The sequence below is a fragment of the Elephas maximus genome, chromosome 3 (assembly GCF_024166365.1).
Source record: "Elephas maximus indicus isolate mEleMax1 chromosome 3, mEleMax1 primary haplotype, whole genome shotgun sequence".
NCBI lineage: Eukaryota > Metazoa > Chordata > Mammalia > Proboscidea > Elephantidae > Elephas > Elephas maximus.
Window position 1 is genome coordinate 77,667,746 of NC_064821.1, and position 13,282 is coordinate 77,681,027.

The 13,282-nt window shown below is 48.1% G+C and overlaps 1 protein-coding gene across 1 annotated transcript; it reads left to right on the forward strand.

The window, feature by feature from the left end:
- Positions 1-177: 177 nt before the first annotated feature.
- Positions 178-13,249, forward strand: SH3D21 (SH3 domain containing 21). Its single transcript, XM_049878763.1, has 16 exons — positions 178-248; positions 438-595; positions 681-744; positions 996-1,114; positions 1,348-1,438; positions 1,628-1,683; positions 1,776-1,821; positions 1,975-2,075; positions 2,196-2,282; positions 2,802-2,844; positions 10,147-10,240; positions 10,336-10,388; positions 10,514-10,608; positions 10,757-12,171; positions 12,269-12,332; positions 12,405-13,249. The coding sequence occupies exons 1-16, from the start codon at positions 245-247 to the stop codon at positions 12,474-12,476; spliced, it is 2,562 nt and encodes an 853-aa protein (XP_049734720.1). The 5' UTR covers positions 178-244; the 3' UTR covers positions 12,477-13,249.
- Positions 13,250-13,282: the final 33 nt, after the last annotated feature.

The window sequence follows — 13,282 nt, forward strand, 5'->3', positions numbered from 1 at the left end:
CCTTGCGTGGGCCAGAGACCTTGGGAGTCCTCACCCCTGGGTTGGGGGGCCGAACCTGGTGAGCCGGACCGCCCCCTCTCCTACACCCACTCTTAGCACCTGGAAGCCGACCTATTGGCTTGCGTCTCCACCTCCTTTCCTTCACAAGCTCGCAGCCCGTCCCACCCCACCCTGGTCCAGTACTCGGCCGCCAGCCGGACTGCGCTGCTCTACCCTGCCAGATCCGGAGGGCGCCTCGGAAGCCATGGGTATGTGCAGAGAGGTTTAAGTGACTCCTCCTTGCCACCGTGTGAATATGGTAACAAAAACCTACCACCAACACCCCACTCGCCCGCTGTCCTCTGCCCGGAGCCCGGGACTCCTGGCGGCGCGCCCTGGCGAATCCGCCCCGACTGGGCCTTGCTGAGCCGCGCCCCCGCCCCGTCTTCCTCCCGCAGAGGTCCTGGTCCTGGCTGGATACCGCGCGCAGAAGGAGGACGAGCTGAGCCTGGCGCCCGGGGACGTGGTCCGGCAGGTGCGCCAGGGGCCCGCACGGGGCTGGCTGCGCGGAGAGACGGGGGGCCGCTGCGGCCTCTTCCCCCAGCGCCTGGTGCAGGTAAGGCGGGGCCAGAGGGGCGCCGGGGAAATCCGTGCGGTGTCCGGGAGCTAAAAGCCTCCCTCTCCTCTGTCCTCATCCCTAGGAGATTCCGGAGAATCTGTGGGGCTCCGCGGAGGCGCCGAGACCGCGCTGCGCGCGCCACCGAGGTGAGCACCGTGACCTGCTGGCGAGCGCGCGGAAGCCGCGTGTCCAGAGCCGCCCTCTTACCGCGGCGGCCGGGCACGGTTCTGGGCGGGGCCGCGCGGCCGCGCTGTGGCCTGTGATTGGTTCTTGAGTACAATGCTCCGCTACGGGGCGGGGCCTGGAGGCACTGAGGGGTGCGCTGCGGACTGCCCCTCCCCCAGCTCAGCGGACTGGGGCACCCGGCGGAAGCTGCCGCACTCTCGTCCCACACCAGGTCACCCCGCCGAATCTCGGGGCCCCCAAAGATGGTGCAAAGTGAACTTCAACTACAACCCGGAGCAGGCGGACGAGCTGAAGCTGCAAGCTGGGGAGATAGTGGAAGTGTTAAAAGAGGTGAGGGGATGGCGTGCTGAGAGTGTATGGAGGTGATAATGGAGCAAGTCTCAGTGATGGGTGAAGTGAGGGAGTGGGCGATGGGAATGGTGAGGGACGCAGAGATGGGGAAGTGAGGAAGCAAGGGAGGAGGAGGTCTTCCGGCAGAATCGGAGCAGAACCAGGGGGTGTCAAGAGTTTTAGAGACCTTTGGGGCAGAACCAGATGGCCCTGCGTCCTCCCCTCCTCCCCAGATTGAGGACGGCTGGTGGCTGGGGCAGAAGAACGGGCAGCTGGGAGCCTTCCCATCCAACTTTGTGGAGTTGCTGGACAGTGGGCCCCCAAGTGAGATCTCCATCCTGTCACCCAGTGAACCCTGTGACCACACACTACAATCTCCATTGACCTTCCCGGTGGCTTGAGCCTGTGATCCACACAACCTGGCCCTGTGACCCCTTTGACCCTCTTCCATGATCTAACCTGCAAGCTTACACACCCCACCTAACCTCACTGTCTCCCCCGCCCTACCCCCAGGCCTTGGTAACCCAGACGCATCTTCAATCAACCCTTATTCCCAGCGGCCTTCCAAGGTAAATTGGGTCAGGGTGAATGTATAGATGGTGAGATCCCCTTAGGGTGGTTGGGGCCTCAGCCTGTTCTTCCCTCTCCCTGCCTCCACTAGCTGAGCAGCCTGACCTATGACAAACCTCCGGATTATCTTCAGACAGGTGAGCACCCAGCCAAAGGGTCCTGTGGTCTCTCCCTGCTCCAAACCACACTACCCTGACTTGGGGGAGGGGAGACCAGATAGGCTGATGGGGGTAGGGGGAGCTGCTGACTGCTAGAGGGTTGTTGGCTTGAATGGACTGACCTCCCTTCAGTCTCCCACCCTGAGACCTACAGGGTCCTGTTTGACTACCAGCCTGAGGCCCCAGATGAGTTGGAGCTACGGAGGGGGGCCGTGGTGAAAGTACTGAACAAGGTATGAAAGGGAATAGGGCAGGGGAGGCCCAGGGAATGGAGTGCTGAAAAGGGGTGGGACCTAGACGAGAAGAAACTTGGGGGACCTGGCTCACCTCCCACCCTCATCTTTCTCTCCCAGACCACAGAGGATAAGGGCTGGTGGGAAGGAGAGTCTCAAGGCAGGAGAGGAGTTTTTCCAGACAACTTTGTGCTCCCATCACCCCCTGTGAGTACAGAGCCTCACACTCAGGTGGCGGGGGCTGAGCTACTTGGAAAAGTTGGGGCTTATAGCACTCCCAGCCTGTTTCCATAGTGTAGTGTAGCGGTTATTACGTTCATGTCACACGCGAAAGGTCCCTGGTTCGATCCCGGGTGGAAACAACATGTCCCTTTCATAAAAGTTACAGTGAAATTTTGGAAACCCTGGTGGCATAGTGGTTAAGTGCTATGGCTGCTAACCAAAAGGTCAGCAGTTCGAATCCGCCAGGCGCTCCTTGGAAATCCTGTGTGGCAGTTCTACTCTGTCTTACAGGGTCGCTATGGGTCGGAATCTACTCGAGGGCACTGGGTTTGGTTTTTGGTATATAGCACTCCCTGGGCACAGCCGGAGGGACATGGGGCTCCCTTGAAACAGCCAGGGGGTTATAGCATTACTCGGACCCAGTTGGAGGGCTACCCCTAAATGAGAGCACACCTAAAGGTGTGGAGGCAACTCATTAGGCTCTGATAGTTCTTTTCTGTGTAGATCAAGAAGCTGCTCCCACGGAAAGTGGCATCTCGGGAATCAGGTGGGTGCCTGGGCGCCTGGACTGGGAGGCCCACAGCTCAGTTACCAGTATCTAGAGTTTTGTATTTATAACTCCCTTGAGTTTTTAAGTTTTTTTTTTTAATATATGTATGTACCTAAACAATGTATCACTTAATTTTTTTGCTTGTTTTTGAACTTTATAAAAATGATATACTGTAGATAGTTTTCTGGGACTTGCTTTGTTTGATCAGCATTGTCTCTAAGATTCATCCATGTTGTGTGTAGCTGTAGTTATTTACTTTCTCTTCTGTATCATTTTTCTTGTAGGGAATATACTATGATTTATGTATGTATCTGTTCTCCTAATATTGGACAATTTATTTCCAGTTTTTTTGCTATTACAAATAGTGCCATGAATATTCATGCGCATGTCTTCTGGTGTGCAGGTGTGATAGTTTCTCTAGGGTATAATCCTAGGAGTGGCACTGCTGGAACACACGGTATGCAAGTTCTCCACTTGACTAGATAAAGTCAAATTGATTTCCGAAGTGACTGTATACTTCTTAACATTCCATCATTAGCGTGTAACAGATCCTGTTGGTCTAAATATTGGAATTTTTTTTTTTTTTCTTGCCTTTATTTTTGAAGGAGAGTTTTGCTGGATATAGAATTCTTAGTTGGCAGGTTCCCCCCCCTCCGCCCCCGCTGCCAGCACTTTGAATGGCATTCCACATCCTTCAGGCCTCCATTGTTTCTTTCCTTCTTTCTTAACCTTTATTAAGGAATGAGTCACATAAAGTACAAGTCACCAATTTTAAGTAGATACTATGGTGATTTTTCCTCATTGCCTGGTAACCACCAATTTTCTTGTGTTGAAGGATTTACCTATTCCAGGTGTTTCATGTAAGTGGGATAATAATCTTTGTCCTTTTGTGACCGACTTATTTCACTTAAAACCTATTTCACTTAGGGGTATGTTTTTAAGGTTCATCCATGTGATGGCATGTATCAGAACTTCGTTCTTCTTTATAGCTGAATTATACTCCATTGTGTGTATATACCATAATTTGTTTATCCATTCATATGTTCATGGGCACTTGGGTTGTTCCTATCTTTTAGCTATGGTGAATAACACGGCAGTGAACATTGGTGTATTTGTATATCTTTGAGTTGCTACTTTCAGTTCTTTTGAGTATATATCTAGTAGTGGAAATACTGGGCCATGTGGTATTTCTATGTTTAACTTTTTTAGAAATCACCAAACTGTTTTCCATAGCAACTACACCATTTTACATTCCCATCAGCAATGTATAAGTGTTTCAATTTCTTCACATCTTTGCCAACACTTGTCTTCTTTTTTTTTTATAGTAGCCATCCTAGTAGGTATGAAGTGGTATCTCATTGTCGTTTTGATTTACATTTCAGTAACTAATGATGTTTAGCCTCTTTTCATGTACTTGTTAGCCATTTGTATACCTTCTTTGGAGAAACGTCTTTTGCCCATTTTTTAATTGGGCTGTTAGTCTTTTTGTTGTTGAGTTTTAAGAGTTCTTTATAAATTTGGGTGTTAAAGTTTTATCTGATATATGTTTTCCAAATATTTCCTCCCATTCTGTAGGTTGTCTCTTCACGTCCCTGATAATACCTCTTGATGCACAAAAATTTTAAATTTCAGTGAAGTCCAGTTTATTTATTTTTTCTCTTGTTGCTCATGTTTTTGTGTCATATCTAAAAATCTGTTACCTAAAAGAACATCTTGAAACTTTACCGCTATGTTTTCTTATAAAAGTTTTATGGTTTTAGCTCTTATATTTAGGTCATTGATCCATTTTTAGTAATTTTGTATATGGTAAGAGGTATGGGTCTAGCTTCATTCTTGTCACGTGGAAATCCAATTGTCCCAGCACCATTTGTCAAAGAGACTGTTCCTTCTCCCACCGAGTAAATTTGACATCCTTATCAAAAATCAGTTGACCGTAGATGTATGGGTTTATTTTTAGACTCTTGATTCTGTTACATTCATCAGTTTGTATGTTGATCCTTATACCGGTTTCACACTGGTTTTATTAGTGCAGCTTGGTAGTATGTTTTAAATCGGGAAGTGTGAGTTGTCCTACTTTGTTCTTTTTTTTTTAGAATTGTTTTGGCTATTCCAAGCCCCTTGCAATTCCACATGAATTTAAGGATTGGCTTTTCCAATTCTGCAAAGGACTGCTGGAATTTTCATAGGAATTGTGTTGTATCTGTAGATCGTTTTTGGTAGAATTGACTTACTAACAATATTAAGTTTACTGATCCAATTAACACAGTGTTTTTTCCATTTATTTAGATCTCCTTTGATTTCTTTCAGCACTGTGTTATAGTTTTCACTATAAAGGCTTTCACCCCTTGGTTAACTTTATCCCCAGGTATTTTATTCTTTTCGAAGCTATTATAAAATGAATGGTTTTCTTAATTTTCTTTTCAGATTATTACTTGCTGGTGTATAAAAATGGAAACCCTGGTGGTGTAGTGATTAAGAGCTCTGGCTGTTAACCAAAAGGTTGGCAGTTCAAATTCACCAGGCATTCCCTAGAAACTCTGTGGGGCAGTTCTACTCTGTCCTGTAGGGTCACTCTGAATTGGAATCGACTCAATAGCAACGGGTTTGGTTTTTTTTTTTTTGGTGTACAAAAAAAAACAATTGATTTGTTTGTTGATCTTGTACCCTGCAACTTTGCAGGATTTCTTATTAGCTTTAGTAGCTTTCTTGTGGATTCCTGGGAATTTTCTCTATATAGAATCTTGTCATCTGCAAAGAGAGTTACATTTACTTCTTTTCTCATTTGGCTGCCTTTTATTTCTTTTTCTTGCCTAATTGCTCTGGATAGGACTTCCAGTATAGTGTTGAATAGCAGTGGTGAAAGTGGGCATCCTTGTCTTGTTCTGGATCTTAGGGGGGAAAGTCCATTGTTTCTGATGAAAAGTCACCCATTAATTGTAGATGCTATTTATATACATGGTATTTTATATCTTGCTGCTTTCAAGATTTTCTTTTTGTCTTTGACTTTCAACAGTTTGACTGTGATATGTCTAGATGTGGATTTCATTATATTTATCCTACTTGGGATTTGTTGAGATTCCTGCATGTGTAGATTAATAGTTTTCATCAGATTTGGAAGTTTTTGGCCATTATTTCTTCATATCTCTCTCTCTTTTTTTTTTTTGGGCCCTTTCATTCTCTCCTCTTTTTTGGGAATTGCCGTTATATTTATGTTGGTATGTCTGATGTTGTCCCATTGATCTCTGAGACTCTGTACATTTTTCTTCAACCTTTCTTCTCTGTGTTCTTCATGTTGCATAATTTTTAATGATCTGTCTTCCTTTAGTGAATTTTTCTTTCACTTACTGTATTTTTTAACTCCAGAATTTCCATTTGGTTCTTTTTTATCATTTCTGTTTCCTTATTGAGATTCTCTATTTGTTGATTGATTTTTGTCATACTTTAATTCTTTAAACACGATTAAAGAATCTTTCTTTGTCTCGTTTATAACAGCTGCTTTGAAGTCTTTGAGTCTAACCTCTGTGGACATTCCTAGATGGTCTGTATTGACTCTTTTCCCCTAAGTAGGGGGTTACACTTTTTTCTTCGCATGCCTCTTAATTTTTTTTTTTTGAGAACTGGACATATTGCAGTAAATCTGGATTTTGATTTTTCCCTGAAGAAAGTTGGTTTTGCTATTTTGTTTCTTTGTTTAATAATTTGACTGGGCTAAATCTGTTATTTCCTGTAGTGTGTGGCTACTGATATCTCTTAAATTTTAAAAATTTACTAAAAAAAATTAAGGCATGGCTTCCTAAGAATCACCCCGTCTACATATTATTGCTCAGCCAACGATTGGACAGAGGTTGCACTCAGACACATTAAGTGAGATTCTTACCCTCCGCAAGTGGATATCTGTGTGGGCAGAATAGCGTATTCAAATTCAGGCTATTTTCAAGTCTTCTTTTTTACTTTCCACTTTGCCCTTCCACATATTCTCTGGGGATGCAGGCAGCCTCAAGGTTGACCAGGACTGTGGGATAACTTGGGCTTTCTCTGGTCTCTGCTCACTGGCACACAGTTTCAGCCAGGAATATATGTGCCCCACCCTTGACTCAGGCTAATAGAGATGTTTGTCCTCCCCACCTACCTGCTGCCTAGATCATCACTTCCACCAACAATGTCAGTGGGTGTGGACCTCACTGACCACTCCAAATTGAATGATCCCTCTTCAACTATGGCAGTGAAGCTGCTGGTCCTCACAGTCTGCTCCACCCTGGCAGAACATCCACTGGGCAAGAACACTCAAGCATAAATGCTTCTCAGATTGTTATATGCCTTTGGTCAGTTTCCAAAGCACTTAAGTGGTTGTTTTGTCAGTTTTGTCCAGCTTGATAGTTGATTTTTGGGGAGAGGATTTGCCCACTACCTCACTTAGCCATAGCCAGGTCCCACGGGTATTATCCATTACTCTTACCCTTGCTTTCAAATGTTTCACTCCTTGTCTCACTGTGGTTCCAGTTTGCTAATGCTCTCTCTAGCTGTTTGGCGAAGTCTAATCTGCTGTTTAACCTTTACATTGCATTTTATTTCGAGAATGTTATTTTTTTATTTCTGGCAATTCAATTTTCTTTATTTTTCTCAATCTACTGTTTATCCCTAATGGGCCCTTTATCACACGCTCCATCCTTTATTCCTTCAAATATCTTATACATAGCTGTGCTGTGTTCTCTATCTGACAATTCCAGTACTTGTTGTGTCTTATCTCTGCTGACTTCTGCGCTTAGTGATTTATTTTCTTGTGTGTTTTATAATATTTGTTTATGAGTTCATTGCTTGATCTGAATTTGTGAGAGTCTTGCAGGACTTAGTTGGGGAAGATTTCTTCCAGAGTGGATTTGCTTCTGCTTCTGCCAGTAGCCAGAGGAAAACCTCTTCAGCCCTCCTGAAGAAAGGTGGTGAGAGGGCAGCACTGTTTTACAGATGCTGAACCAGGGACTTTTGGTGAGGTGATGGATCAGGGCTTGGGACACTTCACCACAGGCCCAAGGACCGAGGTTCAGTATCCACAGAGCAGGGCTGCCCTCTCACCGCTTTTCTAGCCCCAGTTCCGCTGTCCCACCCGCCATTTTTAGTGAACCTCCCTACCTCTTTTTAGTCCAGGAGTGCCTCCAAGTGTATCCTAAATGGGATATAATTGTTCTTTAGTGGGAGGGCCTTTCAGAGCACCCAGTCAACCGTATTACCAGAAACAGAAGTCAGAGTTAACGTTTACAGGTAGTACCTGACCTACAACAGGGCTGCATTCCAACGACTCGGTCATTAAGTTGGTTCTGATGCAAGTTGAATACCTCTTTTTTTTTTTAGTGTTCATTATTATTGTCTTTTGTTATCAGTATCTTTAGAAATCCGGCAGCATTTTGAACACTAAATCATAAAATTGGACATCTGTGAGTGAACATCTGAGAATGATAATGTTATGGATTGAATTGTGTCCCCCAGAAATATATGTTGTAATTCATAATCTCTGCCTCTGGTTATAATTCCATTTGGAAGTGGGTTGTCTTTGTTATGTTAATGAGACAGGATTAGCATAGGGTATATTTTGAGTCAATCTCTTTTGAGATACAAAAGAGATTAAACAAGCAAGTGAGGGAAACGAGATGGGGAAGACAGCTGCCAAGCCACATGAAGACTGCCCAGGAGCAGAAGCTCAGAGAGACAAGGACCTTCCCCCAGAGCCTAGAGAGAGAGGAATCCTTCCTCTAGAGCCAACATCCTGAATTCAGACTTCTAGCTTCCTGAAAAGTGAGAAAATAAATTTCTGTTTGTTAAAGCCACCATTTGTGGTATTTGTTATAGCAGCACTAGGTAACTGAGAGATGACATCAGCCAATTATGTGCTGCAGCGTATTAACTAATGACACGATGTGAAAAAAAAAAAGTCGTTAAGTCCAGTTCAGCATAACTTGAATATGTCATAAGTCAGAGACTACCTGTACTGAGCTTGGACTATATGCTGCTTTTCTAAGCACTTCACATGTATTGTCACTTAGACCTCACAACAGCGCTATGAGGTGTGTATTCTTATCCGTGTTTTCAGATGAGGACATGGGGGCACTGAGAGGTTGTTACTTGCCCACATTCTCACACAGCTAAGCTAGCAGGTAGTGGAGCTGGAATTCAAATCCTGATGCCTGGCTGTAGAATCCATGTTCTTACTCACTATGATACACTGTTGATAGGTTTGTGTGCATAATTGCATGTGATGATGTGTCTGAGTACACGTCAGCACAGTAAATGTGTGCTTATCCCAGAGTGGCTGTTTGTGTGTCCATGGATATGAATGTCACTGTATGTGACTGCCTTCGGGTGTCCACTCTGATGTCCCCTTCTCAGTGGAGACTTTTCTGACCACCTCATTAAAAATTGTACAGTGCCCTGCTTATTCCTTCTCAGTAACACCTCATAACTCTAACATGCTATATATTTTACTTATGTCTGCTTTCTCAGTAGAGTGTGAGCTCATTCTGAGGGCTACACTGTAGGCAGTGTGGGTGCAGCAGAGCCCAGGTTGGAGGCCGCTGCAATAGTCCCCATGAAGATGGTGGAGGTAGTGACAAGTGATTAGATTCAGGACATATTTTGAAGGTAGCGTTGACAGGATTTGCTGATGGTCTGGATGTGCAGCATAAGGGGATAAAAGAAGTCTAGGATGCCTCCTTTATGGGTAAGATGCGGAATAGTGGGCAAGGGGGGAAAGGGGCAGATTTAGGGGAATGAAGGGGCTGGGATCGATTTGGGGTATTTTCAGTGTATGATGCCAGTTAGCTCTCCAGTTGGAGATACTGAGAGGACAGTTGGGTATGAGTCGAGTTCAGGAAAGAGGAAGGTTCTAGAGATGAGAATTTCAGTGCTGTTGGCTTACTGATGATATTTAAACTCATATGACTGGGTGAGACCTCTTGGGGAGTAAATGAGATAGAGAAGACAAGTTCAAAGGAGGGTATATTGGAAGGGGGAAGGCTGTTGCCATGGTCCAAGTAAGAGTGAAGTCTGAGCTAGGGAAGCAGCCATAGGCACTGAGAAGGGGGACAGGTCTTAGAAAGTGTGGAGGTAAAACACGCAGGATATAGAGCCATCTCCCCCACAAAGCCTCCCTTATACCCATCTGGTTGTATCCCTTAGGGAGCTCCCAGGAGGTAGGATTGATTCATCTCCTGTCTCTGGTCCCCTGTGCACAGCACAGAATGGAGCCAGCAACCATTAGACACATGAGTAAATGGTGAATGAATGCCTCACTCCCCTCTCCCCTCCCAGCTCTTGTTAAGGAACCAAAAAAGATGATGCCCAAAACAGCCCTCCCTACTGTCAAGAAGCTGGTGACAGCCCCCACGGGGCCCAGCAAAGCCAAGTAAGGAGCAAGATGGGAGTGGACAGGGGAAGGGTGCAGAGGAAATGCTGTTCCCTGCCTCCCTACCCCCAGGGCCTGATGAGGGTGTATTCCAGGCCATCCTGGACATCCAGTGGGGAAAATCAGAAACGACCCTCCCGTGACTTAGGTAAGGGCTGCCTCCCTCCAGTGGGGATGGGGGATGGAGATGGGGTGGGTGGTTGTGCTAAAGAAGAGGTGGGGAGAGACTGAGGGTCAGAGTAGGCCCAGGCCCCTGAAGTTCTGCTTTCATAGGCTCCAGTGGCAGATTCCTTGGTGGGGTTCCCGGCCACCCTGGCAGAAAACGATCCAAAACCCAGGCTCCCCAGCAACACTCTGCACCCAGTCAGGTGAGACCCCCAAGATATGTGGGAGTGGGGTACTGGGTGGAGTCTGGTTCCCAGAGGTGTGGTATGCAAAGGATCCTACAAAGGGGAGTCAGACTTAAACCTGCAAGGTCTCCGGCCCTCGGCTGAGACGCCACCCTTGTCACCACAGGAGGAAGAGCAGAGCAGCCTGGCAAAGGCACCTTCTGTGAATAAAGCCCCCACTCTGGATGAGATCCCCAAACCAGAGAAGATCCTGTATCCAGATAAGGCCACTACCCCAGAGAAGACTCGGACTCCTGACAAAGTCCCTGCTTCAGAGAAGACCCCAACTCTGGATAAGGCCCCCACTCCAGAAAAGACCCTAACTCCAGATGAGGCCCCCACCCTAGAGAAGATTTCAACTCTGGATAATACCTCCACTCCAGATAAGGCCCCTACCCCAGAGAAGACCTCAACTCTGGACAAGGCCCCCACTCCAGAAAACACCCAGACTCCAGATAAGGCTTCCACCCCAGAGAAGATTCCAACTCTGAACAATACCCTCACTCCAGAAAAGGTCCCAACTCCAGATGAGGCCCCTACCCCAGAGAAGACCCCAACTTTGAGCAAGGCTCCCATTCCAGAAAAGACCCTGACTCCAGATAAGTCTTCTACCCCAGAAAAAACCCTAACTCTGGACAAGGGGCCCACTCCAGAAAAGATCTTGACTCCAGATACGGTCCCCAGCCCACAGAGGACCCCAACCTTGGACAAGACCCCCACCCCAGAGAATACCCTGCTGCTGGACAAGACCCCCACTCCAGATAATGCCCCCATCCCAGAAAAGACCCCCACTCCTGACAGAGTTCCCACCCCAGAGAGGGTCTTTTCTGTGGGTGAGGCCCCTGCCCCAGAAGTCTCACCCGAGAATAAAGCCCCCGGCCCAAAAATGGCCCCTCCTGGTGATGAGCCCCCCACTTTAGACAAGATCTCAACCTGGGAGCAGGTGCTAGAAGAAGAAGCACCCTGTAGCAGACACAACAGTCAGTTCCATCACTTCTCCCCAGAAGAAGCCCTACAGAAGGTCAAATCCCTCATGGCCAAGGAAGCTCGATCCCAAGAGGAGGTCCACGTGCCAGAGAAGCCCCTGTTACACCCTTACTCCCCAGGGTGTAACTTCTGCATGATGAGACCCCATCTGGATGAGAGAGACACCTCCCCACTCCAGCCTGAGCTTAAGTCCCAGCCAGGGTCTCTGCCCACCCCTGACAAGGCCCACCCCCCAAAAGAGGCCACAACCCTCCTACAGGAAACACCTGGGGAAGATGAGGCTACCCAGAAAGAGGAGACAGTCCCAAAAGAGGAGGCACCCCCCAAAAAGAAAGTGTCTCCCAAAGAGAAGGTTCCCCCCAACGAGTTACCCCCTGCCCAAAAGAAACCACATCCCATCAAGCTTACCCCAGACCCCCAAGAGACTCTCTCTCTCCATTCCCGGGTCCCACAAAATCCCACAGAAAGCAAAGACGACAGAGTCGATGTAGCGAGGCTAAAGGAAGAGGTGGCGTCTCTAAAGAGGTCTCTGGAACTAACGGGGGTGCAGCTAGAGTAAGTAGGAAGGTAGAGGGAGGGGAAGTGGGAAAGAGGGGGACTCTAAGCCTTCTCGCCCCTCCCTCTCACCAGCGGGTGGGTCTCTTGTCCGCAGAAGGAAGCTGAAGGACATCTGGGAGGAGTTGAAGACCGAGAGGGAGCAACGCCGGTTGCTGGAGGTGGGTGGGTTGTGGAAACAAGGCGAGGTGGGAGCTGGCGCGGGCCTTCCCCTGACGCCCTCTCTCGATTAGGTTCAGGTGCTGCAGAGGACCCAGGAGCCCCCGACGCGGGACTCCGTCCACTCGCAGACGCAGACGTACTAAGGGTGGGCCTAGGAAGGACCACAGCCCAACCTAGAGGGTTTTCTGGCTTCGGCCACCCACGTCCTTGCCCACGACTTTGGGAAACGCGAGAAAGTAAAAGTCTCCCTGCTCGCGCGCGCTGCCTGGTCTGTGGGGGCGGGGCCTGCGCGGCGGGGGCGGGGCCAGGCGGGTGCTCCCCGCCCTCCGCATTCCTGGCGGTCTCTCCCGGGCACATCTGGCCAACATGTGGCTTCCATTACGGTTCCCAAGGCCTGTGTGCGGCTATTTTTATCCACCGGATGGTGGGGGGACGGCTCCTTCGGACGCCAGCCCTGCGCTGGAGTAATGGCCGGCCGGAGGGGCCCAGGCGGGGTCGGGCTCTGCCTGCTGTGCCTGGATTCCGGAATCCAGCTGTGTGCCAGGGGAGGGGCCGGCCGCCCGAAGGGCCTTCTCTGGAGCCAGGAGGCCTCTCCGTCAGCCCCAGAGGGACTCACAGGAATGCTCCTCTGCTCAGACACATGTGGTTACACTAGGGCTAATAAGACCTTAGCTTCAAGGTCAGGGTCCCCTTAGGCCTGGGGTGTATGTCTGCATGTGACTGCAGTGTTTGCGTGGACCCAGCGCATTTGTAGGGACAGATGTGATGTGCACATAGGCCTTTGTGGGGGAAGGAATGTATTTATGAGTAAGGATTGTGTGTGAGCGTGAAGACTGATGATAGTGGAGTGTGAGTGCAGAAGTGTGTATTTCTGTGTTTTTGCTGTGAAGTGAACACAGCATTTGTGCTGAGACATCTGGTGGGTGGGTGGGTTAGCTGGCCACAGCTT